General features: G+C 46.6%; 1 protein-coding gene across 1 annotated transcript in view; it reads left to right on the plus strand.

The window, feature by feature from the left end:
* The window catches only part of unc-119 (unc-119 lipid binding chaperone), a 34,851-nt gene that overhangs the window by 3,599 nt on the left and 7,167 nt on the right, over positions 1-24,085 (plus strand). The window contains exons 2-4 of the mRNA XM_084597448.1: positions 7,813-7,935; positions 11,767-11,887; positions 13,137-13,309. Of these exons, the coding sequence (XP_084453574.1) occupies positions 7,813-7,935; positions 11,767-11,887; positions 13,137-13,309 (417 nt within the window). The remainder of the gene's footprint in view (positions 1-7,812; positions 7,936-11,766; positions 11,888-13,136; positions 13,310-24,085) is intronic.

Consider the following 24,085-nt stretch of genomic DNA (forward strand, 5'->3'; position numbering starts at 1 on the left):
TGCCGGCTGAGACGAGATACGGTACCTAGCTGCGCGCATTAAAAAAACAGATCAAACCGCGCTCACCGCGCTTCGGCTGCGATTTCATTACCTAGCGCGTGCCCGTCTGTGGGTGTATTTACTGAGTCGTAGCAGCTGGGAGAGACAGCTGTGTTTTAAGAGTTCGGGCAAGACGGCTACTTCGCGCTTTACTTCGTAAATATGTGCCGCGCCCGTGAACAAATTGGAACGGCGGGTTGTATTTGATTTTTCCATACAGGGATGCCGGAGTCGGGGGGGGGGGGGGGGGGGGGGGAGGAGGTTTAAGGGTTCTCATGGGGAGGCACAGCACCCCTGTCCCCGCCTTGTCTGACTTCCTGCCTTGCACTTTTTTTTTTTTTTTTTGCTGTAGCCGAAATTTGTTCGGACCATCTCGTTTCCACGAAGTTGGCTCTTACCGCGACGCCATGGTAGGCAATTTTACGTCGATGACACTCACAAAACAGACAAAGATCAGAGATGCGGCATCGTTTTGGTTTTCATAGCGCGGCTACCATTCCTAGCTCAACTTGTTTGCTAGTATTGTGCGCAGTAATTCAACGAAAATTTAGCGAGTATTTTCAGGTACATAAGCAATAAATAAAAATAAAGACAGCCCTCCTCCTCCCACCACCCCACACCGATCAGGGGAGTTTTATGATGACCACAGTTTTACACCCTTGTTTCATCTTGCAGTGCGTTCATGTGAACATTCAATTTACATCTTTTGTGGCCTCAGTGTTGAATTAACATAATCTCGGTGCATGGTTGTGCGTGTGTGAACCAGAGTAGTTTGAACTTTGGACCAACGTTACTGGCCTTCTAGCTGTTAATGGGCTTCTTGCGATATTCAGGCTGTTCAAATACCAGCCGAAAACCACTAGCGATATAAAGCGTGCTGCTGCTATGATCAGCTCTATCGAGAGGCAATTGTGCGCGTTTTTTTTTAATTTTTATTTATTTATTTATTTTTTTACTCAGCTTCCGTATTGCTCTTGACTGCGCGTCGCTACAGGCAGCTGCGCGCGCCGCCTCTCTCGCATCCACGGTGGCTGCAGCTTCCGTTTTGGCGGAACGCATGTTTCCGGAAGCGTGGACCGCTCTGATCCGTCATGTGCGCACCAAGATAGCAGCAGCTGTTTAGTGGTTTAGTGACCACGAGCAGTGCCTCCTGGATAACTCAAGGAGGCACTGCCATGAGGCGCGCAAGCCACACACAGACGATTCACCATCTTTCGGCACGTCAGTGCTCCTTGCCTGCCCGTTGAATATATTAACTGGCGCATGAATCATTCGGCCAGCTGATGCTGCTAGCCGCGCAGTCTGTTCGCGACCGCTTGGGCGCGCCAGCCATAAATTAACCGCTAATACGCGCGCGCGTTTTATTTTTGTCGCCGCAGGCTGCTCTCCCGAGGATACTCTCCCGCAGGAGAGCAGCTACCGCGCGCGTTCCAGTGGCGTGGAAACAATGGCGCCGGAGAGAGTGCAGCCTTGCGTGCACTGCCGCTAGCCGCGGCCAGGCGAAGATAAGAAAGCGCTCTCGCTAACCTCGTGCGCGCAGGCCCTGGCTCCCCCTTCTCCTCCCGATTCGCGTCCATCTGGGTCACGGCCTACATATATCCCGAGGACGCCGCCGCAGCTCGAGAATTTCTTTGCCTTTGCGCGAGGTGCACGGACGAAACAACAGAAATAAAGATCCTTTCGAGAAGGTGTCATTGATATAGCTATGCCATCGCCGTACGTCGTCATGGACGGACGCGTTTTGGTGCCTGCGGAGGCGGTGCTACGTACTCGGCCTAACCTTTCCGGCTTCGCGCAGTTCCCGAGGCCTCCACTGTGTTTTTTACTTCCTTTGCGCTCTGGTGCTGTGCAGAGGGGGCGATAAGGAGGCACGAACGAGGTAAATGCCCCGCGGGCTGCGATTTCCGTGAGCAGTGAAGGCTCGTTGCACTGCCGTCAGCGTTCGAAACCAGTCCGCTTATGCAGCAAATGAACGTTTCTGCGAGGCTTCGCATAGAGCACTTTGTTTGCTGCCTGGCATTTTTGAAGTTCGTAGAACAAAAATATAGTTCAGGCATTTTCAGAAATGGTGTGCGACATTTGTGCAACCATTTACGTGCCTCAATTCTTATTATGCCTGTAGCTGCAGTCTTATATTCAGTTCCTTTGTTAGACGTTTTGACATTTGAGGCGTTCTGAAAACTATGAACAACCCACGGATATTTTATTAAAATGGTCAATCAAAAATTGAAGAGTTCACTGTATCATACAGACTGAAAATTCTGTAATACTAGCTTTAGTATTTGTTACTGTACCCTTTTAAGATTTTTTTAAGTAGATTTATACACTGCACTCAGCAAGGTCTTACACATTGACAGCCTATGTCTGAGCGAATCTGTGCAGTGCATGCCAAGCATGCAGATATGCAACGTGGTAATGACCTGCATTGTGTTTGCTGAACGTGAGCAGAGCGTTATTCTGTGAGGGCGCACTGCCAAGCGAGTGGAGCCCGTCCACCAAGGTCGCCGGGCAGTTTCGCTTTTCAGGTCATTAGGGAGTGCCAGTAGTGTGTGCTGGCATATGCACGGAATTCATTAGCGTTCATAGCAGGACACGTATTTGACTGCCGATTGGGCTATCCAAATGGGCACGGTAACTGAATAGTATAGGATACCATGTTCTGTCTCCAGGTAAATGTGGTTTTTTCTTGCCTAGTATATTTGTAAAAGTAGTTTTTTTTTTTTTTTTAAACAGTTGTGTAGCATGCAGCTTTTTTTATTCATGTGGGGCGGGGGGGACAAGTTTCGTAAAGTGCTTGCAAGGCCAGTACCAGTGTTGCGTCTAATACATATTTGTGGAAAGGAATGGCTTGGAGGGGAGAAACATATAGCAAATTTTCAGCACATATTTACACCACATGTAGCGTCCAGACCAGCAACCTCGTGGTTGTTACACACGTGCTGAGCTCACTTACCTGTAAGCATGGTGGGGAAAATTACTGCTCAGACAACATAGCGAGGCTGCTGGAGCAGATGTCCGAGACTTCATAGAAATCAGTGACTGATTTTGGATCAATCATCAGTGAGAAGCAGATGTGTTTGTCATAGCTTCTTGTCATCATTTTGAGCATTCAAGTGCTGATATGTGGCTGAGAACAGGGCAACACCAGAAGTGGCACTGACTTGGTCAGTGACGTTATAATGGTGGCAAGAACAGCGGTGGTGTGAGATGAAAGCTGGCGTTACAAGTATGCAAGTTACCTTTAATGGGAACTGGCGCATCCCCATCTTTTGCGTATGATCAATTTCATACACATGTCCCACCTTACTTGAAAGTGCTTTGTCAGATTGTCTACATCACTTTGCTAATTGCTCTTGTGCACAACTAATCTGAAAAGACAGCTAATCTCTGATCTCATGAGAGCCCTAAACTAATCTCATGAGAGCTCAGGATTTAAGAAGAGGCTAGTGTTTGTTGTTAAGCTGAATCATTATTTTATTGTCTGGGCTTCAATGTCTTTCACTGTGCACTGCTCTAATAAATTTGATAAACATTTAAATTGCATGAGGAATATATGAGTTAAAATAGTGACACCTTTTTTTTTCTTGCATGTTTTTCTTGCTTTAAATGGCATCTTTTACAGGAGTATACATGGATTGCTCAGTAATATTCCCTTTGATTGCTAATTAATTTGTAATTGAATTTCTTGATGCTGCTTCAGTTTCACGAATAGAATGATGGCTGTGATGTCGGATGTGGCTCTAGGTCTCATGACGTATGAAATAAATATTTTTTTCATCATTCCATTCTTGAAATAGGCCCGCTAAAGTGTCTTAGTGAATTAATGCTATATGTCAGTGATTGTATTGCAGTTATTTTAATGCCTCACATAACCTAAAGCCGCCTGTTGCATCATGGCCATCGTTCAGCTCATGAAACTGAAGCAGTGTAAAAAATGGAAGTCTGTTATGAATTATTTAGCTCTCACAGCGATATTAACTGGCGATCCATGTCTTCTATGTCTTGTGCATCATTACAGAAGAGAAGGCATGCAACCAAAATTAGGTGTGCATACTTCTCTGATCCACAACACACACGATACAGCTGGGTATGGGATGTTCATTACGCACAGCTTCTGCAAACAATATCAGTTTTGTATGCTGTGTTCAGGACTTGGAAAAGGCTTTTAGAATCAAGCATTTTGAATGAACGAAATTTTTCCATTCATACTTTATTTAGAAAATCCCTAGTTTGCTGCCAAAACCTTTGAACGCATCTGCATTGATTCAAGAATACAAAAATGATTACTTCTAACTTTTTCATACATAAATAAGATAAGTATAAATAATATATACATAAATGTCCTGTGCTTGGCTTATGTTGCAGAAAAATTGTTGCTTGGATTGTGCAGTGACATTAACTTGGTAGAGAATAACCATTGTGTCACCCTCAAAGCTGTCGTGCACCGGGCATGCGTTTGCACCAGCTGCCAGAGCATGGGGTCACTGAACTTCTGCATGGCAGTTTGGGCTGCGTTACCTCAGCAGCAGCAGTAGCAGCAGCTGCTGCCAACACTTGTGGTTTGCAAACAATAGCCATTGTAGCCTGGCCCCATGAACTGAAGGGCTGAGGCTGGGCGAGTGTAATGGATTACCGGTGGAGCATTTGACATTTAAGAGCTATGTCATGGATATTCAATTAACTTCGCTCACCAAAGGGCATGTGTACTCAGCAACTCATGTCTCTGGATGTGTGAGCATAAGGTTGTAATAAACCAGGGGTCTCAAACACACGGCTTGTGCAGCTTTGTGATGGGGCTTGCTGTCTCTAAAAATTTAAGCCTTTTTCTGAAAGCGGTCGCCAGCTTCCCTAGTCAGCTTTACCACAAAACTCGTTTTTGAACTAAATTCACCTAAAAGGACTTGTCCCCAGACGGCACATATTCTTTGTGAGACTTCGGACAGGCAGCTGCCTTCAAAAAATTATGCGACACTTTGACGACTAAAGTGGTGAAAGGCGAAAGCCTGAGTGCGGCATTCTTCCACGCATTTGTTGCGAATGTGGCGGTGAATGATACTTCGAGTAAAGAGGGTTACTACTGTTTCACGTTCCTCCCTTTCATTACGGCGTGGTACTTATGTCCCTGCCTTTCTTTACGGCATGGTACTTATGTCCGCACTGCGTAGATCACAGCAGATTGTGGCAAGCTCTCCAAGAGATGGGAGTTCCAATTCACCTCATCTGTCTCCTCAGGAACCTTTATGAAGGGCAAGAGGCCACAGTCAGAACTGGGCATGGTCTTACTGACTGGTTTCCGATTGAGAAAGGGGTGAGGCAAGGCGGCATACTGTCGCCCTGCCTATTTAACCTATATGCAGAGTGCATCATGAGAAAGGCCGGTCTGGATGAGTCTTCAGCTGGAGTGAGGATTGCTGGAAAACGTATCAACAACCTTAGATATGCGGATGATACCACTTTAATGGCAGAAAGTGAAGTGGAACTCAAGAGACTTCTGATGCGCGTACAAGAAGAGAGTGAGAAGTTTGGGCTTAAACTGAACATTAAAAAGACGAAGATCATGGCGTCTTGCCCTATCAAGTCCTGGAGCATCAATGGACAAGAAGTGGAAGCTGTGACAGATTTTCTGTTCTTGGGCGCCAAGATTATCTCGGAAGGAGACTGCAGCCATGAAATTAGGAGACGCCTGCTTCTGGGAAAGAGAGCAATGGTTAGCCTTGACCGCCTAGTAAAGAGCAGAGACATTAGTCTGCCAACCAAGATCCGTATAACCCGTGCTATGGTCTTTCCAGTTGTAATGTATGGATGCGAGAGTTGGACTGTGAAAAAGGCTGACCGCCGAAGAATTGACGCGTTTGAATTGTGGTGCTGGCGAAGACTCTTGAGAGTTCCTTGGACTTCCAGAAGATCAAATCAGTCAATATTGTATTGTCGACCATAAACCCCGACTGCTCATTGGAGGGTCAAATTCTAAAGTTAAAGCTCAGCTACTTTGGTCATCTGATGAGAAGAGAGGAGTCGCTGGAGAAAGATTTGATGTTGGGAAAGGTTGAGGGTCGCCGGAGAAGGGGTAGGCAGCGAACGCGATGGTTAGATGGCATTCTCGAGGCATTGCAGATGAAGCTATGTGATGTTAAGAAGATAGTGAGAGACCGGAAAGCGTGGCGTGACATGGTCCATAGGGTCACGAAGAGTCGGACACGACTGAACGCCTGAACTGAACTGAACTTATGTCCGCAGAGAATTGTGACAGGTATTGCACCTTTTCTATCCTGTAAATCATTTTCAAACGCCGCTTGTGCCTGCTGTACTAACAGCTCCTAGACATCTGGGTCTGCTTCTGTTTGCTGTGTGGTGCAGCGTTTGAGGGAGTGGCAAATGAAAGGGCGCATGGACGCCTGGATCGGACCCCCGATGCGGTCAGATATGGTATATGCATGAATCGCCTTGTGACGTCATGACCTGTCATGACGGTACATTGCGCGCCCCTTGTCAAACACAACCAGCACTTCAGTGAACGCATTAAAGTTCACCAGCGTTCTATAATTCGTCTACTAGAAAGGAAAGGCGCAGTATCTGTCACTTGCAGAATTCCACTATCATTCTCACTGTAGACAAGGGGAATTACGAAAAGCGTTTCACGATCCGGGGCATGGCGCAGGGGTAAATCGCTGGGCTAGGGATCCAAGGGGTGGAGGTTCAGTTCCCCGGTGGAAGACAAGGTTTAATTATTTATTTTTAAGTATCAGTTCAATGGTGATTGGGCATAAGACTTCTGGTTGGTCGCTTCGAATTTGGAAGCTGGTGACGTCACTTCTCTGTCGACCAATCAGGTGCGCCGCTCGTGCGGACAGCTTTTGTCGACAACAGTATGAGCCATTAAAGGCTTTCGCCTTAAAAATGATGCAGTGGACAACCTGTCCACACTATCATCTCCTAATGTGTGCATATTTTTTTCTTTTGAGGATAAGTGTGATGCTAACCATTTTACCCTTTCAGTAGCTTTCTCCGATCCACCCTGAAGTGGCAGCAGCCCAACGTTTAAGCAGAATATGTAGTGCTCGCTGTCTTTTTTTTTTTTCGACAAAGGACTGGACAGCGCAGTCTGGAAACAAGACGTTTTGGTTTTTTTTCTTTTTATTTTATTAGTTTCCTCGTGGATTTATTGTTTCCATTGTCATTTTTTTTATTTCCTTGCTCCCCGTCCATGAGGTATGGTTTTATCTCAATGCAGCCTGCATAGCTTGAGACCTCTGTTGGGAATGAACAGCTGCTGGCTGGCAAGCTTAAGCTATTAGTCTGTTTATGAATAAATCCATAAAAATTTGAATTGTTCTCGCAGCCCCTTTTTGTGCTACTCTTAAGTGAGGTTTTGAGGATTGTTGAGTGCACTTCTGATACTATTGAAATCTATCTGTGGTGTTTTCTTTTTTTTATTTTGACAGTAATTGGCTGCAGCAGTTTCGCTTTTGAGTGAAGTAATGGAAACGAGCACATTCTTTGGATGTATCTTTGAGCATGAGCTGCAGTTTTATTTGTACATTTAATCAGAAGGAAGCAAACTAGAGAGTATCAAGATAGCATATTTCTTCTGAGAATCGTACTGCTACAATGAAAACACTTGTGCTTGGCAGTAGTTTGTTCCTTTCGCACGTTTCCTAAGGAAGCAAGTTCTGCTCACAGCTGCAGCTTTGCTGAGCTTGAAGTGTTGGCGTCTGTAGGACTTTTTTGTTCATGCCGGCTTATAGTACTTGACACTGCCATATCCTTTTCCAGGCTACTTGTGTTCCCCTGATGCCAATGTGTACGACATTGACTTCACGCGCTTCAAGATCCGGGACATGGAAAGTGGCATGGTGCTGTTTGAGATTGCGAAGCCACCACCGCCATCAACGCCCGGTGAGGGTTCAGTTCACTTTGCTCGTTTGAGCGTGCATTTTTTCTTTCATTGACTTTAAGAATTGATACTGGCTCGAGTGATGCATATCTTTCAAGTCAAAATAACAAAAGCGCTACACACAAGAACACAAGGAAGGGACACGGCGTGTACTTGCAACTGAAAGGTTTTATTTAGAAGCTTTAATATATACACACACCACCACCAATCCCAAGTAGTCATGTGCCATTCCATGTGCGGGAAAACGTTACCTTTAGTTCATCATTCGTGGTTCGAAAAAAATCTAGATTTCTTAGATACACGAAAGACAAAAGCACTAACATTTTCTCACACATAGGAAGAAAAGTGATTTCTCGGTATTGATGGTGGTTTGTGTATCTTCCAAATAAAACCTTTCAGTTGCGAGTAAGTGCTGTGCCTTGTGTTCTTGCGTGCAGCACATGTTATTTGGAGATGAATATTTATTTATTTTATTTATTTTTACATACTGCAGCCTCTTTGAGGCTGTGGCAGGAGTGGGCAAACAATGAAAAGTGTAACAAGAAAATACAAACATATAAAATCAAATAAAAAAAATGGCACTAGGAAGCGATGGCCGTCAAAAATTCAATGGGTAGCGAGCGGACATTTCCAGGCAGCGAATTCCAGAGTTCAATGGTCAGAGGAAAGAAGCTGTGTTTGAATGTCCCAGTGCGGGAAAAGAAAGGGCTGAGATTAAGGCTGTGGGAACTTCTAGCTATGGAACACTTGCTAATGTTCAAATAATTATTTAGTGATGGAAGGCGCTGAGAGTGAACCAGTATGTGCAAAAACTTCAAACATTCTATTTGTTGGCGAGGTAATAGGGCGGTGAGACCTAAATCTGTATAATGGGAAGAAGTGGAAAAATCTCAGCCGTAGTTGTGAAAGATGAAGCGTACAGATTTCTTTTGAACTGTATCTAATTTTCTGATATCGGATTTCATATAAGCGTTTCATACGATACAGCCATAATCAAGAATGGGGCGGATAAGTGTTTTATGTGTGAGTAGTTTGGTATCCTTTGGGGCTTTACGCAGTGCACAATGGAGGTATCTGAGATGTTTAAAAGCTTTGTTACATATGATGTCAATGGGTTTGGACCATGACATGTCATGAGAGAAATGCAGGGCGAGGTATTTATATTCCGTGACTTGTTCTGAATCCTAACCATGAAAACTGTACGTGAAATGTGAAGGAGATGGGTGTCTAGAGAAAAACGTGGAAACGGTTTTAGAGAAATTAATAATCATTTGCCATTCCTCGTGCCATCTACAAAAATTAGCAAATGAGTCGTTAAGTATTTCATGGTTAAGTGGTGTGTTAATGTCGTGATATAAGACGCAATCATCAGCGTAAAGACAAATTTGTGCAGATACACAATGTGGCAGGCCACTAATATATAATAAGAAAAGAAGCTGGCTTAAGTGGGAACCTTGCGAAACGCCGGATGAAACACTAACAGGAGTGGAAAACACTAACAGGAGTTAGTTCAATTATCATCTCCCTTCCAATTCAAAGGAGCTGCCCCAGTTGGCAGCTCTTATCCAACTCTCCATCACCATGGGGTCTCATGTCATAATATTAACCACTTGCAAATCAAATCAGTACCTGGCTATGTCACATTGAAAATGTCGCCTGCCAGAGGCATGCTCTTGATTTTCTAAGGCTGTGAGGCTTGGAACCGCCGATGTTGCCGATGCTGTTGGACATTTTTTAACGCAACAGTGTTAAAGGCTCCATTCACCGAATGTCCAGTATTGGTAGCCATCCACCAGCATTGGCGTCGTGAGCAAAAAAATCACAAGTATGGCACTGGCAGGCAGTTGCTGGCAGCTGACATGGCCATGTGTTGACTGGACATAGGGTTGCCTGACGTTAGTTTGGCAGGAACTGCCAACTGAGGCTTCTCCTTTCGTATGGAAGGGTGATATCAGAATTAGCCTGCCAGGACCCTTGCATTCTTGTTATACCTAGGCCATACAGGCGTGCCTATATGGCTTGGTTGAAGTGGGGTTTTCTTTATATGTGGGCTGGTAGCCTATGCTGTCGCATCATACCCTTAAAGGCTGAGCTTAAGTGGCACCCATAATTTTTTTCTAGCATGGGTTTGCTAACACTCACGCATTAAAACATTAAAGAAACACAGCAATAGTAACCCAGAAAAAATATTCATACATAATTGTGTTCCATGTTAGAGAAAACAAAATTACCAGAAAGGTACAAATGAAATAACGTAAAGACCATTTGAAATTAAGAAAGAGACTCTTACATTAATGCTGGAGGGTAGGCTATACCAGTGGCCATTTGCAGAAAATCGAACTTTTTCAGCATAGTTAGTTCATACTTCTGTATTACAAAATTATTGTGCAGACAAAAATATACTATTTTAGGGTTATATTGAGTTTTACTGATACATAATACAAAGCAATAAACTATTGAAGACAAACTGAAACAATAATTTCCAAGGCAAATTTAATTAACAGATTGATTGCAGGATATGCAGTTCATTAAAAAATGGAGGGACATGAGCATTATTATATAATGCTAAAAATAGAGCAAAAAATTAGAAAAACTGTATGCACAAGTTGTCCTTCTTCTATCCCAATTTTCTTTTAGTGCTGTAGTTTTCTTCAAACAGCTCAGTGTCATGCATTCTGCATCCGATCCCTGGCCACACACACAGTCATTGACTGTACTGTGTTTTGTGGCCTGTTCTAAGCAGATGTTTGAAGAAGTGACTGGTGCCGCTTGTTGCAAAGGGCAGGTTTAACGATTTGTGGCTGGTTTCTGCTTATTTACCTACATCTTCATTTTAAAAGACTTCAACAGCTGTGCCAGGTTTCATCATCATCATGACTGTTACCACTGCAGGTCAAAGACCTCTCCCATCTCTCTCCAATTAAGCTGGTCCTGTGACAGGCGCCTAATCTCCACAAGTTTCCTGATCTCATCCGCCTACCTAACTTTCTGCCGCTCCGTGCCCACGCTTGCCTCTTCTTGCAATCCAGCCTTTTATTTTTTTTTCGATAATCTTTCCTTTACTGTGCATGCCCTATATGTGCCCATTTTTTTATTTCAGCTAGGCCGTCACTAACATGCATTAGTTCCTTAATCCACTCTGCTCTTATAATCCGAGAATATACCACTTGCAAAACCACAGTATGCCACGTATGGTGCGTGACATTTTAATTTAGTGATAGCATCTCTTTCAGTGGTGCTGTTACCTTAGCTAAGCTGTAGGGAAATTCCAGGCTGTTTGTGCCTAGAATTTTTTTTTTTTAGTCTCTATGTGGTCACTGTACAATCGGGGACAAAACTTCGTGGATCACAGAAACTGCGAGCAAAGCGGACAACTTTCCTGTCGGCCAGTAGTCTCTGACCATACTTGTGCCATAGACTGGTAGTATTGGAGAAATAAAGCGATAATTTGTTTACGTCGTGCTTCTAGTCCAAAGTCGCCAGATGTGAGGTTCAGAGACTTTCGTCCCCGAGAGTATGTTCCCCATTGCTCTCTAGGGTTGGTTTGTGTGGTTTAACGTCCCAAAGCAACTCATGCTGTGAGAGACGCCATAGTGAAGGGCTCCGGAAATTTAGACCACTTGGGGTTCTTTAACGTGCACTGACATCGCACAGCACACGGGTGCCTTGCTTTTCGCCTCCATCGAAAAGCGGCTGCCGAGGCCGGGATTCCATCCTGCGTCTTTGGGAACAGTAGTCGAGCGCCTAAACCACTGCGCCACCCTAGCGGGGTAGCTCTCTTGGGTTAGCTAGTGCCAGGCAAATGATGTACGGCACCCTTGTTCATCATGCAGATGGTGATGATGCCGGCGAGGAACAGCCTCCAGAGAGCGAGTGCCAGGACCCCAATGCTGGCCGCTTTGTTCGGTACCAGTTCACCCCGCAGTTCCTCAAGCTGAAAACAGTGGGAGCCACGTGAGTTTCTCTTTCTCTGGCATTGTGTCGATGTTCACCGCCCTTGGAAAAGATCAGCTAGCTAGAGTGATGCTGTGCCTTTATGCATTCCCCATCAGATCTACAGAGAGGCAAAAACGTACTCATGCTATGCACGTATGCCCACAAATGTAGTTGAAACATGGTGTCTTCTTCACAGGTTGCCGGTAAATTGGGGAGTGGATTCTGCGCCTGCACTTGCAGCCTACATAATGCATTTGTTATTTTCAAATCGTAGATTGTTGCTATGGAGGACTTAACACTTTTCATTTAGCTAATGCTAGCATCATGTAGTGCTGTGTTTTTATTGGCACTCTTGGCATTCCAAAGGTCCTTTGAGTTGGGGCTGCTATAAAGTGGAGGGTCTGTTGTACCAGGAAATGGACCAACGACCAAAGAATGGTATAAAGTGTTGAGCCCATCATATACTTATTAGCCGCAGGAGAAAAAGTAGTTATAGGTTCATTCATCTTCATGTTCCCTGAAGAAGGAAATGCTGCAATAATGAGTTGATTTTATTAAGCGTTTCAGTCCTTAGGCATGGCAGACATTTGCAATCCTATGTTTCATGAATCAACCTTAGCTTCTTTTGTGCTGTGAAACTCAACATGCCGGCAGCTTCAGCCAATGAGATAAGTAAAAGTACTACTGCAGGCGCACACAGGAGCAAAGTACTTTTCGTAATGAGTGTTATTCATTCTTTGTAATTTTCGAGGGATGCTGAGTTTAGAAGCTGATTAAATTGCTTCTATAGGCATTATTGGTGTGCAGGTTCACAGTTTGCTTACAATGTAGTTATGTGTGGAATGCCATTTGATCTGTCATTAGTGGTCTTGAAAATAGTTCTCAAAAACCTATCTCAAAACACGTTGTGACAGGCAGCAGCTTGAGGCTGTTGTTGGCCCGTCAAATTTTTGTGCAGTGAAACCTTGTTGATATGATTCCGTTTAATATGTTTTTCGGCAAATGTTTTATTTATTTTTTTCATTCCCAGCAAATGCAATGGTACAGCTAATGTGGTCATATTTCTATGTGGGTTCAAATGATACAGTTGCACAGTCTCGAATTTTCTTTCAAGGTGCAGCGAAAAAGTACTAGCAGGTGCTAACAGTAGCTGCATAACGGTAACGCTTATGGGCCGATGTTGCAGTATTATTTGCACGTGTAACCCCCTCCCGCAGCAGAGAAATGGCATATCCATTTAATAAACCTTTTCTTTCCTCTCTTGCAGAGTGGAGTTCACAGTTGGTAGCAAGCCGGTGAGCAAGTTCCGCATGATTGAGCGACACTTCTTCCGGGACAAGCTGCTCAAGACATTTGACTTCGAGTTTGGCTTCTGCATCCCCAACAGCAAGAACACGTGCGAGCACATCTACGAGTTTCCCACGCTCTCCCAGGAGCTGTGTGAGTAGCACAGCCCCTCCACTCAACTGCCTGGCTTTGTCGCAAGTCTGAACTCTGTTTGTGCAGTTTCAGTTTGGTGCAGTACTAAATCATCTAGCCCGTGAAGTCTTGATCGAAGTGATTTTGCTAACCCATTCATATTTATGTGCTCTATGCGTGTACTCTGCTGTGACATGTGCTTGCTGCCCTGTGCCCACACAGTTACAGTCAGCTGAAACAGGGCATACTTGCGTCAGATGAATAAAACTTTGTAGATGATGATGATTAAGAAACAGCAAAGTATGAAAGTTTTCAATCCAATGGACCAGATAGAATTAGCAGAGATACCAAAGCTAATCAATAAGTGCAAAGTGGCTGATATAAGGAAGTATAACATGGAGAAAATTGAGCATGCTGTAAAGAACGAGGGAAGCCTTAAAGCAAAGAAGAATGAAGAAGGAGGCATAGGCAAAAATCGGATGTATGCGCTAAGGGACAAGGTGGGCAACGTCATCACGAACATGGACAAGATAGTCAAAGTAGCCGAGGAGTTCTATAGTGATTTCTACAGCAGCCAACGAAGTCACGACAATAATGAAATTGGTGGTAGGGAAATGTAGTCAGACGTTCCGCTAGTGACGAAGGACGAAGTTAAGAAAGCATTAGAAACTATGAAAAGAGGGAAAGCAGCTGGAGGGGATCAGGTAACTATAGATTTGTTGAAGGACGGGGGTGGATATCGTGCTAGAAAAACTGGCCAATGTCTGGTGTCATCGACGATACCGAAACCATGGAAGAACGCAAACATTATCCTCATTCATAAGAAAGGGGACGCTAAGATCTTACAAATTACAGACCAATCAGCTTACTGTCTGTTACGTTTGAGGTATTTACTAAAGTAATCGCTAATAGAATCGGCGACTTTAGACTGCAACCAAGCAAAAGATCAAGCAGGTTTTCGGAAAGGGTACTCTACTATTGATAATATTGTGAGCGCAGCACGTGAACTTTCACCTCTTTCATCTGTATAGATCCATCATCATCATTATCGTCATCGGTGACTGCTGCTCGGAGCGTCTCGCGCTGTGTGCCAGCTGGTTCTGGAAAAGAACAGACGTTTGTGTAAGTGCTGTCCCACAAGTGGTGGAGATGCGATTCGTATTCCCCACTTCTCGCTTTAGACCCACCTACCGTTCTCCCTGGAGCTCCGTTCAGGCCTTCGCTTGCGTCCACGGTCCTGTGCTATGGATGAGGGCAACGGTTCTCGCTCACCCCCGGCGTCTCCTGTTCCTACTGCGACTGCCCCTGCCTGGACAGTCACCAGCCACCAGCGCGATCCCCAGATCTTTGCTGGCCTTCGCGGTGAAGATGTCGACGACTGGCTCGACAACTACAACAGGGTCAGTACATTTAACCGTTGGGATGATGCTCATAAACTGCTCAACGTCGTCTTCTACTTGGCTGATGTCGCCAAAACCTGGTTCCTCAATCATGAGGATGACATCGCTGACTGGCCTACATTCACGGACCAGCTAAAGAAAATTTTCGGCACTCCGGCTGGTCGCTCAGAGCAGGCAAAGAAAAAAACTTGAAGCTCATCTCCAGCAGCCTGGCGAGTCATATACGTCGTATATCGAGGACGTTCTGGCCCTTTGTCGCCGTGTCGACACTGCTATGCCTGAATCTGAGCGTGTTTGCTACTTAATTAAGGGCATCAACACTGCTGCTTTCAATGCCTTCGTGGTTAAAAGTCCGTCGTCCATGTCTGACATCACATCCACGTGTCAACGTCTGGACCAGCTACAGTCGTGCCGCCTCATGCAAGCTCCCAGTGATGGCTGCTCCCTCATAAATGGAAATTTGCGGTCCCTAATACGCACCATGATCCGAGAGGAGCTCTACGGTCTCGCCAACCCCTCTGCTGTATCTCCAACTCTTCCCCCAGCAACGGTGAATTTGCGCAGCATCATCAGGGAGGAACTGACGAATTTCAACTGCACTGTGGCACCTGCCCCACCTCCCATTGCCTCCCAACCTCCCTCGCTGCCTCCCATGCCAACCTATGCCGAGATTACTTCACGTCAACCCATCCCGCCTTCCCCGACCTGTTCGGCACCCGTGTGTGGTCACGTCGCTGCCATGGCACCATATCCTACAGTGCACCGTCCTGTTACAGCCTGTGTGCTACTATTGTGGGATATGTGGCCACATTGCCCGTGTCTGGCGCCGCCGCCAGCAAGACGAGCAACGGGATTATGCTCCCTTTGAACGTGCCCGCGTGCGCCAGTCTGATGATTCTACACTGCCCTACTCAGACTTTTACCGCCGTTCTTCCTCTCCTCCTAATTCCACCGATGTTTCACGGCCCTCGCGTCCTTCCCGACGCCGATCCCCTTCGCCTTTTCGCCGCACATCACCGCTTCGTCCTGCCTTGCAACCCTTCCAACCTATAACGGAAAACTAACCGAAGCAGTTTTTGGAGGGAAAGCTGCTTCGAGTTCGATATCTACAATTTCTCCTGGGCGACCGTCGAATATGTTAGTAGTGATTGTTGAAGGATTGTACGTTGAGGCCCTCATCGACACCGGCGCCGCTTATTCCGTCATGCATTTCTCTCTGTGTTCTAATCTGCGCAAAGTTCTAACGCCATGCATCGGTCCGCCACTTCGTGGAGCTAATGGAACTCTTATGAAACCCACCGGCCAATGCACAGCACGTGTCCTCATCGATAACCAGCGGCATCATATTGAATTTATTGTGCTCCCCACGTGCATTCATCTCATGATCTTGGGGTGGGATTTCTTATCGTCGGCGTCCGCCCTCATCTCTTGCCGTGAGCGCCTTATTCATCTTGCGGACCCCGATGTATTACCGACTTCTGATTGTTCACCAACACACGTGTTCGCAGCAGTTGATTTCGTTTTGCCCCCAGGACGCGAGCAGCTGATCATCGTGGCATTGGACTACCCTCTCGATGGTGAGGCCTTCGTTATGCTCGCTCCTCGGTGGACCTCCAACGGCCTAGCTCTTGCCTCGTGCCGTCACCTCTCATCGCGTAGAGATGGGCGGCTCTGCTATTGTTCGATGACGGCCGTATCACGTTTCAGCAGCAGAACGCAAAGTCATTGAGGAGCAAGTTGCTTACATGCTTGCTCGAAATGTAATCCGGCCATCCACGAGCTCTTGGTCCTCACCTATGGTTCTCGCTCAAAAAAAAGATGGCTCAGTCCGCTTCTGCGTGGATTACCGGGCACTTAACAAGATCACGCGCAAGGATGTTTACCCTTTGCCTCGTATTGACGACGCATTAGACTGTGTCCAAGGCGCTGAGTATTTCTCCAGTCTCGACCTCCGCTCGGGATACTAGCAAATTCCTATGCACGATGCAAACAAGGACAAAACAGCCTTTTCAACCCCGACGGTCTCTACGAATTTAACGTGATGCCTTTCGGACTCTGCAATGCGCCGGCCACCTTTGAGCACATGATTGATACCGTGCTTCGCGACATGAAATGGAAAACATGCCTATGTTATCTCGACGACATCATTGTCTTCTCGTCAAACTTCGCTCAGCACTTACAGCGTCTCACTGAAGTCCTTACGTCCCTTGCCCAGACGGGGCTTCAGCTGAATACCAAGAAATGCCACTTTGCCAGTAAGACCATTAAAGTACTCGGCCATGTCGTCAGTAAGGCAGGAATCTAGCCTGATCCCCCAAAAATTGCGGCTGTCGTTAATTTTCCTCGGCCCCAACGTCAGAAAGATCTTCGCAGCTTCCTTAGCTTAGCCTCCTACTTCCACCGTTTTATTCGGAACTTTGCAACAATTGCGGCCCCGTTACACAAGCTCGTGTCTTCCCAAGTGTTTTACACCTGGTCCACTGAATGTGAAGATGCCTTCAAAGCTCTCAAGCAGGCACTCACTTCTACTCCTGTGCTTCGCCATGTTGACGCTGACGCGCCCACCATACTTCACACAGATGCCAGTGGCCACGGTATTGGCGCGGTTCTCTCGCAACACAACGCAGTGTCTGAAGAGCAAGTCGTCGCATACGCCATTCATACGCTTACTGCAGCTGAGTGTAACTATACTATTACCGAGCAAGAGTGCCTCGCCGTTGTTTGGTTGGTTAAAAAATTTCGACTTTATTTGTATGGCGGCCACTTCACCATTGTCACAGACTATCACGCACTCTGTTGGCTGTCATCGCTGAAGAACTTATCGGGTCGACTGGGTCGCTGGGTACTACGTCTTCAAGAATACACCTTCACCATCACTTATCAATCTGGGCGAAAACACCTCGACGCTGACGCCCTCTCTCGCTGCCCATTGATACCTACTGACGCGGCCCCACATACGGTCTCCTCTCCCTCCTGCCATCCGAGTCAGCCTTCTGCTGGCCACCTGAACGTTGCACCCATCGCTATAGCTCCACTCGAGAACAATGCTGATTTATCGTCCCTGCAGCTGACTGACCCTTACTGCCGCACAATCATCACTCGCCTCCATGGGGAGAATCAGTTGTTCCAAACAGTCGCTTGCGCCGTCAGCTTCGTCGGTTCCGATTTCACCATGGAACACTTTACCGCGACGTTTATCACCCTACGGGTCAACGCTGGGTACCCGTTGCCCCTCGCTGCCTTCGTTTTAAAATTATGGAGGCTTACCACGACGACCCCACTGCTGGACATATAGGCCACTTTAAAACTTACGACCGTATCAAGAGCCGCTACTTCTGGCCTGGGCTTTCTGCCAGCGTCGCCAAATACATTTCATCATGTCCGTATTGCCAGCATCGCGAGCGTTCAACATCCCCTCCTGCTGGCCTACTGCAACCTCTACCTTGCCCATCTGTGCCTTTTGACACGGTCGCCATTGACTTGTTTGGTCCTCTCCCTTTGACGTTAGATGGCAACTGTTTTGTTGTCACTGCCATCGACCATCTAACGCAGTACACTGAAACCGCACCTCTTCGCTCCGGTGCCGCCTCTGAAGTCGCCGATTTTTTCCTGCATGCGATAGTTTTGCGTCATGTTGCTCCTCGTATTCTCATTAGCGACCGTGGAAAGGCATTTCTTTCTCAAGTCCTTGAGGAAGTACTGCGTGCAGCCAACATCGTCCATAAGACTTCTTCTAGCTACCACCCTCAGACCAACGGACTCGTCGAGCGGTTTCATCGCACTTTGTCCGACATAATATCCATGTATATCGCTCCTGATCACTGGAACTGGGACGTTTTACCTTTCGTCACCTACGTCTACAATTGCGCTGTTCGGCGCAGTACTGGTTATAGCCCTTTCTTTTTAGTTTATGGCCGTCAACCATCGACAGTATTCGACACTACTTTTTTCTCTGCTCCCTCTACGTCTGAATCTCTGGGCGAAGAGTTTGCCACTCGTATGGCCCAGTGTCGCCAACTTGCCTGTTTGAGAACTGAAGATGCTCAACAAGAACGCAAAGCCCTGTATGATCAACGCCATCGAACTCCCTCCTTTTACCCCGGTGATGAAGTTCTCCTGTGGACACCAATCCGCATTCCTGGCCTGTGTGAGAAGTTCCTCCATCGTTACATTGGCCCTTATACAGTACTCCAACAAACGTCTCCGGTGAACTATGGCGTTATTCCTTCGCACACAGTCGCAGATCGACGGCGTCGCTCCGAAGAGATCGTCCACATCTCGTGCATGAAGCCTTATGCCCGTCGTCCCTCATCCCTGTAATCAGCGACCAGGGTGGCCGCTCTCTTGTCGGGGGGATTTGTGTGAGCTCAGCGCGTGAACTTTCACCTCTTTCATCTGTATAGATCCATCATCATCATCATCATCGCTGACTGCTGCTCGGAGCATCGCGCGCTGTGTGCCAGCTGGTTCTGGAAAAGAACAGACGTTTGTGCAAGTGCTGTCCCACAATATCTATACCATCAACCAGGTGATAGAAAAGTTCTCGGAATATAACCAGCCATTACACATAGCATTCATTGATTACAACTCGGTAGAAACCTCGGCGGTCATACAGGCATTGTGAAATCAGGTTGTAGACGAGCCGTACGTGAAAGTGCTGGAAGATATATAGAGGGTGCACTGCAACCATAGTTCTGCATAAAGAAAGTAACAAAATTCCTATAAAGAAAGGTGTTAGGCAAGGAGACACGATTTCCCCAGTACTATTCACAGCTTGCTTAGAAGTATTCAGAGACTTAGAATGGGAGCATTTAGGGATCAGGGTAGATGGAGAACACCTCAGTAATCTGCTATTTGCTGATGACATTGCCTTGCTAAGTAACTTGGGGGGATGAACTGCAAATAATGATTGATGACCTAGACAGGAAATTTAGAAACGTAGGCTTGAAAATCAATATGCAGAAGACTATGGTAATGTTCAATAGCCAAGGGAAGGAACAGCAGTTTACGTTAGGTAGCAAAGCATTGGAAGTAGTAGGCGAATATGTATATTTAGGACAGGTAGTAACCGCAGATTCGTACCATGGAAGGGAAATAACAAGGAGAATAAGACTGGGATGGAGTGCATTTGGCATGCACTCCCAGATTATGACTAGTAGCTTACAGGTATCGCTCAAGAGGAAAGTATACAACAGTTGCATCTTACCTGTACTTACCTATGGGGCTGAAACATGGAAGCTAACAAGGAGAGTCCTACTTAAGTTGAGGACAACGCAGAGGGCTGTGGAAAGAAAAATGGTAGAAATAATGTTAAGAGATGGGAAGTGTGCAGAGTGGGTCAGAGAAATAACTCAAGTCACTGACATTCTAGTGGAAATTAAGAAGAAGAAATGGTCATAATAATGGGCATAATAATAAAAGGATAATCGATGGTCACTTAGGACAACAAACTGGATTCCAAGAGAAGGAAAGCGTAGCAGGGGCGGCAGAAAATTAGGTGGGCGGATGAGGTTAAGAAGTTCGCAGGGGTCAAGTGGATGCAGCTCGCACAGGACCGGATTAATTGGAGGAATATGGGAGAGGCCTTCGCCCTGCAATGGATATAGTCAGGCTGAGGATGATGAATGCAATTCGTTCGGCGGAACATGCTACTGCTACAATATTATTGCTGCCAGACAAAGCACTTGTTGCCATTGCTGGCTTCAGACTGCATGAACAGGTGGCATGATCCAGTCCATCAGTCACCACGTGACGTGCCATACCACTTTTCAACTCTCCCGACCCTTCGACTGACTGGCAATTGTGATTTCCATTTTCTCAGCTGTGGCTACCCACTTTCTCATCTTCCACTTGCCTTCTCCCTCTCTTTTCCTCTAATGCGCAAGGTGGAATACCCTCTCTCCACTTTGTCTCCTTTCCACCGACATTTCACACACCAACACTAAATACTTAATGACATCACATTAAAAAAGGCACCATTTTTCAAAAAAGTCAGGCATCAGCATTACCAGCATTGGTGTTGTGAGCGAAAAATCACTGGCATGCCTCAGGGAGGTTGTAGTGTGTCAGCAGACATGATTAGGAAATGATTTGGTCAGTGGGCTGAGTGACATTACAAGACCGGATGACATGGCAGTTAGTAGTGCCCGCCAGCTCTGGCTTCTTTCTCCTTTGAGTTGGGTTATTGTGAAATGGGAACCCTGTGAGACTTGCGGATCCTGAATAAGGCTAGACCTATGCTACGTTGGCACATTTGTATGGCTTGAATAAAGCAGGGCTATATATGTTTGTGGAATGGTCTTTCAATTAATATGGCAGATTGTGACTCTGTGCTAATCAGTATATGTGAGATAATAGAGGCACAGATTGAGAGATTATTATGTGAGTAACAAGGTTCATTTATGCGAACGAGGATCCTTAAGGGCAGCCTCAAATGGGAGCCATAATTTCTGTTGTCATACGTGCCCTATAAAGGTGGAAGTTTAGATGTCTCCCCAATTTTGTTTGTGGCACTGGATTTTGTAATTGCTAATGTGTGATAAGAATGAGTGCAGCAGGGCAGTATGCTGAGAGGACAAAAAGCAGCACATACTGCCCTGCTTGACCAGTTGTGAGAGCTGTGGGGTGGCGACTTATTGAGACGGCACTTAGCTTGGCTTACCGAATTAAGAGGAATCCTCAATCTCAGAATCAAGAAAGATGGATTCACCTGGTACCTTGGTACCTTGGCATTGAGTTGAGGTGTCTTGGACTGGTCTGATGAACTGCACTCACAATCTGGCAGCACTGCACACTTTTACTGAAGTAGACATTGCATTGTGTAGAGTGGTGAGTGTTCAGATGTATGCAGTGTAGCAGTAGCAGTAGTCATGGTTTGCAATTTCGTGCAACACTTCTGCTGTGTTAAGGGTCCTTTGCTTTTGTGGAAGTACTGATAAGAACAATGGTGTTTGTTTTATTTTGATATTTTACAAAAGTTATGCTTGGAGATGAATGAATGCTTCTGCCATCCTCTTGCACTTTTCATTTTTTTTTTTTAGAAATTTAGGCACCGGGAACACTGCGAGAACACTACATCGTATGGTTAATATTGGGGGATAAATACGTTTTCCTTACTTATTCACAGCTGACTGAACTGCTGATCACTCTCCGTGATTGCACACGCTACAGAGTGCGTGCCGACCACGGCGGGCAGTGTTCTTCGAAACAAAGAAACAACACACGTGGACACCAAACAGGCATTAATCACTTTAATAACAATGCCAGTTAGCAATAAAATACGCTAAGGAATGGAGGTCATCCAACTCACCATCAAGGTACAGAGGGAATGTTTGCCTATGCTAGGGCAGGCAGTATACTTCAAAGCTAGACAGGACGAGCTGGCGGGATAGGTTCCTGCAGCTTTTGCCTGGCTGGTGAGAACGTAACCTGCAGCACCACATCTGCGCGGACATGACATCGTGTGTGGTGGTAGTGCTGTGAGACTAGCACCATAAGCAAGGTGCCTTTGTGCTGTGTGATGTCAGTGCACGTTAAAGAATCCCAGGTGGTCGAAATTTCCGGAGTCCTCCATTACGGCGTCTCTCAGCCTGAGTCGCTTTTGGACGTTAAAGGGGGGATGAAACGGCTAGAAAGGTCACTGACAAACGTTTTCAATGCGCAGAACAAATGCTTCCGAGCATTCGCTCAAAGTAAAACTCATCGGAAAAAATCCAGCGATTTGTTATTAATTTTTAAAAACAGCGTTTTTTGAAATTCGCGGGCTGCGCCATTTCCGCGTGGCGGCGAAATTTGGGACTATTCTGCCGTGATTTCCTACGTCACCAGTCCCAGAGTGACAGGCCACGACAGGCTGCCATTGGCTGCAGCCGCGACGCCCACTACGTCACTGACACACTTCCGGTAGCTGCGAAAGTCGTCTGCTCGAGTGCTGCAATGCATGCGTGAACCCGAGCTTGGCGCTTCGGTTCGCGATGTTAACCGAAAAGTTGGTGGCATCCTTACTGAAAGTGCGCGTCGGTGCAGGAGTGCGAAAAGAGCACTAGCTGGTCCGATTTAACACCGTACCGATTAAATAGGCAGCATCAACCTTTATGTACCGACCGACGGCGCAGCAACGTACTGTAGTCCCGTCTCGTCTTTGCCGCATCGACCATTTGTGCGGCGTGTTAATAATTAAATGGAACGTGCGTCAAAAAAGAAAGGTGTACCCTCAGCTTCATCGCGAAAGTACACAAATTCGCACCGCTTAAGTGCAGCACCCGATGCCGCCAGGCGCGGGCGCTGCGGCCGACGGCACTCCGGTCGTGCGCTGCTCCCTGCTCGTCGATAGGCCTTGTTTCTTTTGCATCGCAGCCACGGGGGACGGCATTTTAGAATCGTCCGCTTCGCTGCGGCTCTAGTGTAGTCGCTCGCGTGGTCCTGTGCACGATTCTTGCGTGTAGCTTCGGAAAACAGTGACAACCTGCGCTGCCGAACTCTGCATGTGGCGAGCTGCTTTGCTCATGTTTTGCGCCGTTGTTTCTGGATCGGCCGATGCGTACACATGAGATAAAACACGCGTGCACGTTACGCACTGGCACTTCCTAAACTATGGGCGTCCGACTGAAAATGCGCGTCGGTGCAGCAGTGCGAAAAGAGCACGCAGGTCCGATTCAACACCGTACCGATTAAAAAGGCAGCATCAACCTTCGTGTAAATGAAACGTGCGTCAAAAAAGGTCTGTCCTCAGCTTCATCGCGAAAGTACACAAATTCGCACCGCTTATGTGCAGCACCGGATGTCGCCAGGTTACCGCAGAGATGCCGTCCGCGGGCGCTGCGACCGACGGCACTCCGATCGTGCGCTGCTCCCTGGTCGTCGCTATGCCTTATTTGCATCGAAGCCACGGCGGACGGCGTTTTGGAATCACCCGCTTCGCTGCGTCTCTAGCGTAGCCGCTCGCATGCTCATGTGCGCGATTCTTGCGTGTCGGTGCGAAATCAGTGACAACCTGCGCTGCCGAACTGAATGTGCCGAGCTGCTTTGCTGATGTTTTGCGCCGTCGATTCTGGCTCGGACGATGCGTACACATGAGGTAAACACGCGTGCACGTTGCGCATTGGCACTTCCTAAACGATGTGCGAAAGGACTCAAAAAAAAAAAAAAAACACTACACTATCTTTTTTGTTAATCTCAATTTTAAGATTCGCGGACGAATAATTCGTGCTCACCTGTCATCCGATATCCAAACTCTGTAGCGACCATCAGTCCGTGCTCTCGTCGGTGATACGTACGCGTATACATTCCATTCGTTATGCACAAGAGATGCCTCTCGCCGACCATAATGAAAGCAGCTCCGGACTAAAAGTGACGACGACATATGTTTGCACGCGGGCAACTCGCACGCTCGATCGTC

This window comes from Amblyomma maculatum, chromosome 3 (assembly GCF_055883805.1).
Source record: "Amblyomma maculatum isolate TAMU_Amacu chromosome 3, ASM5588380v1, whole genome shotgun sequence".
NCBI classification, from domain to species: domain Eukaryota; kingdom Metazoa; phylum Arthropoda; class Arachnida; order Ixodida; family Ixodidae; genus Amblyomma; species Amblyomma maculatum.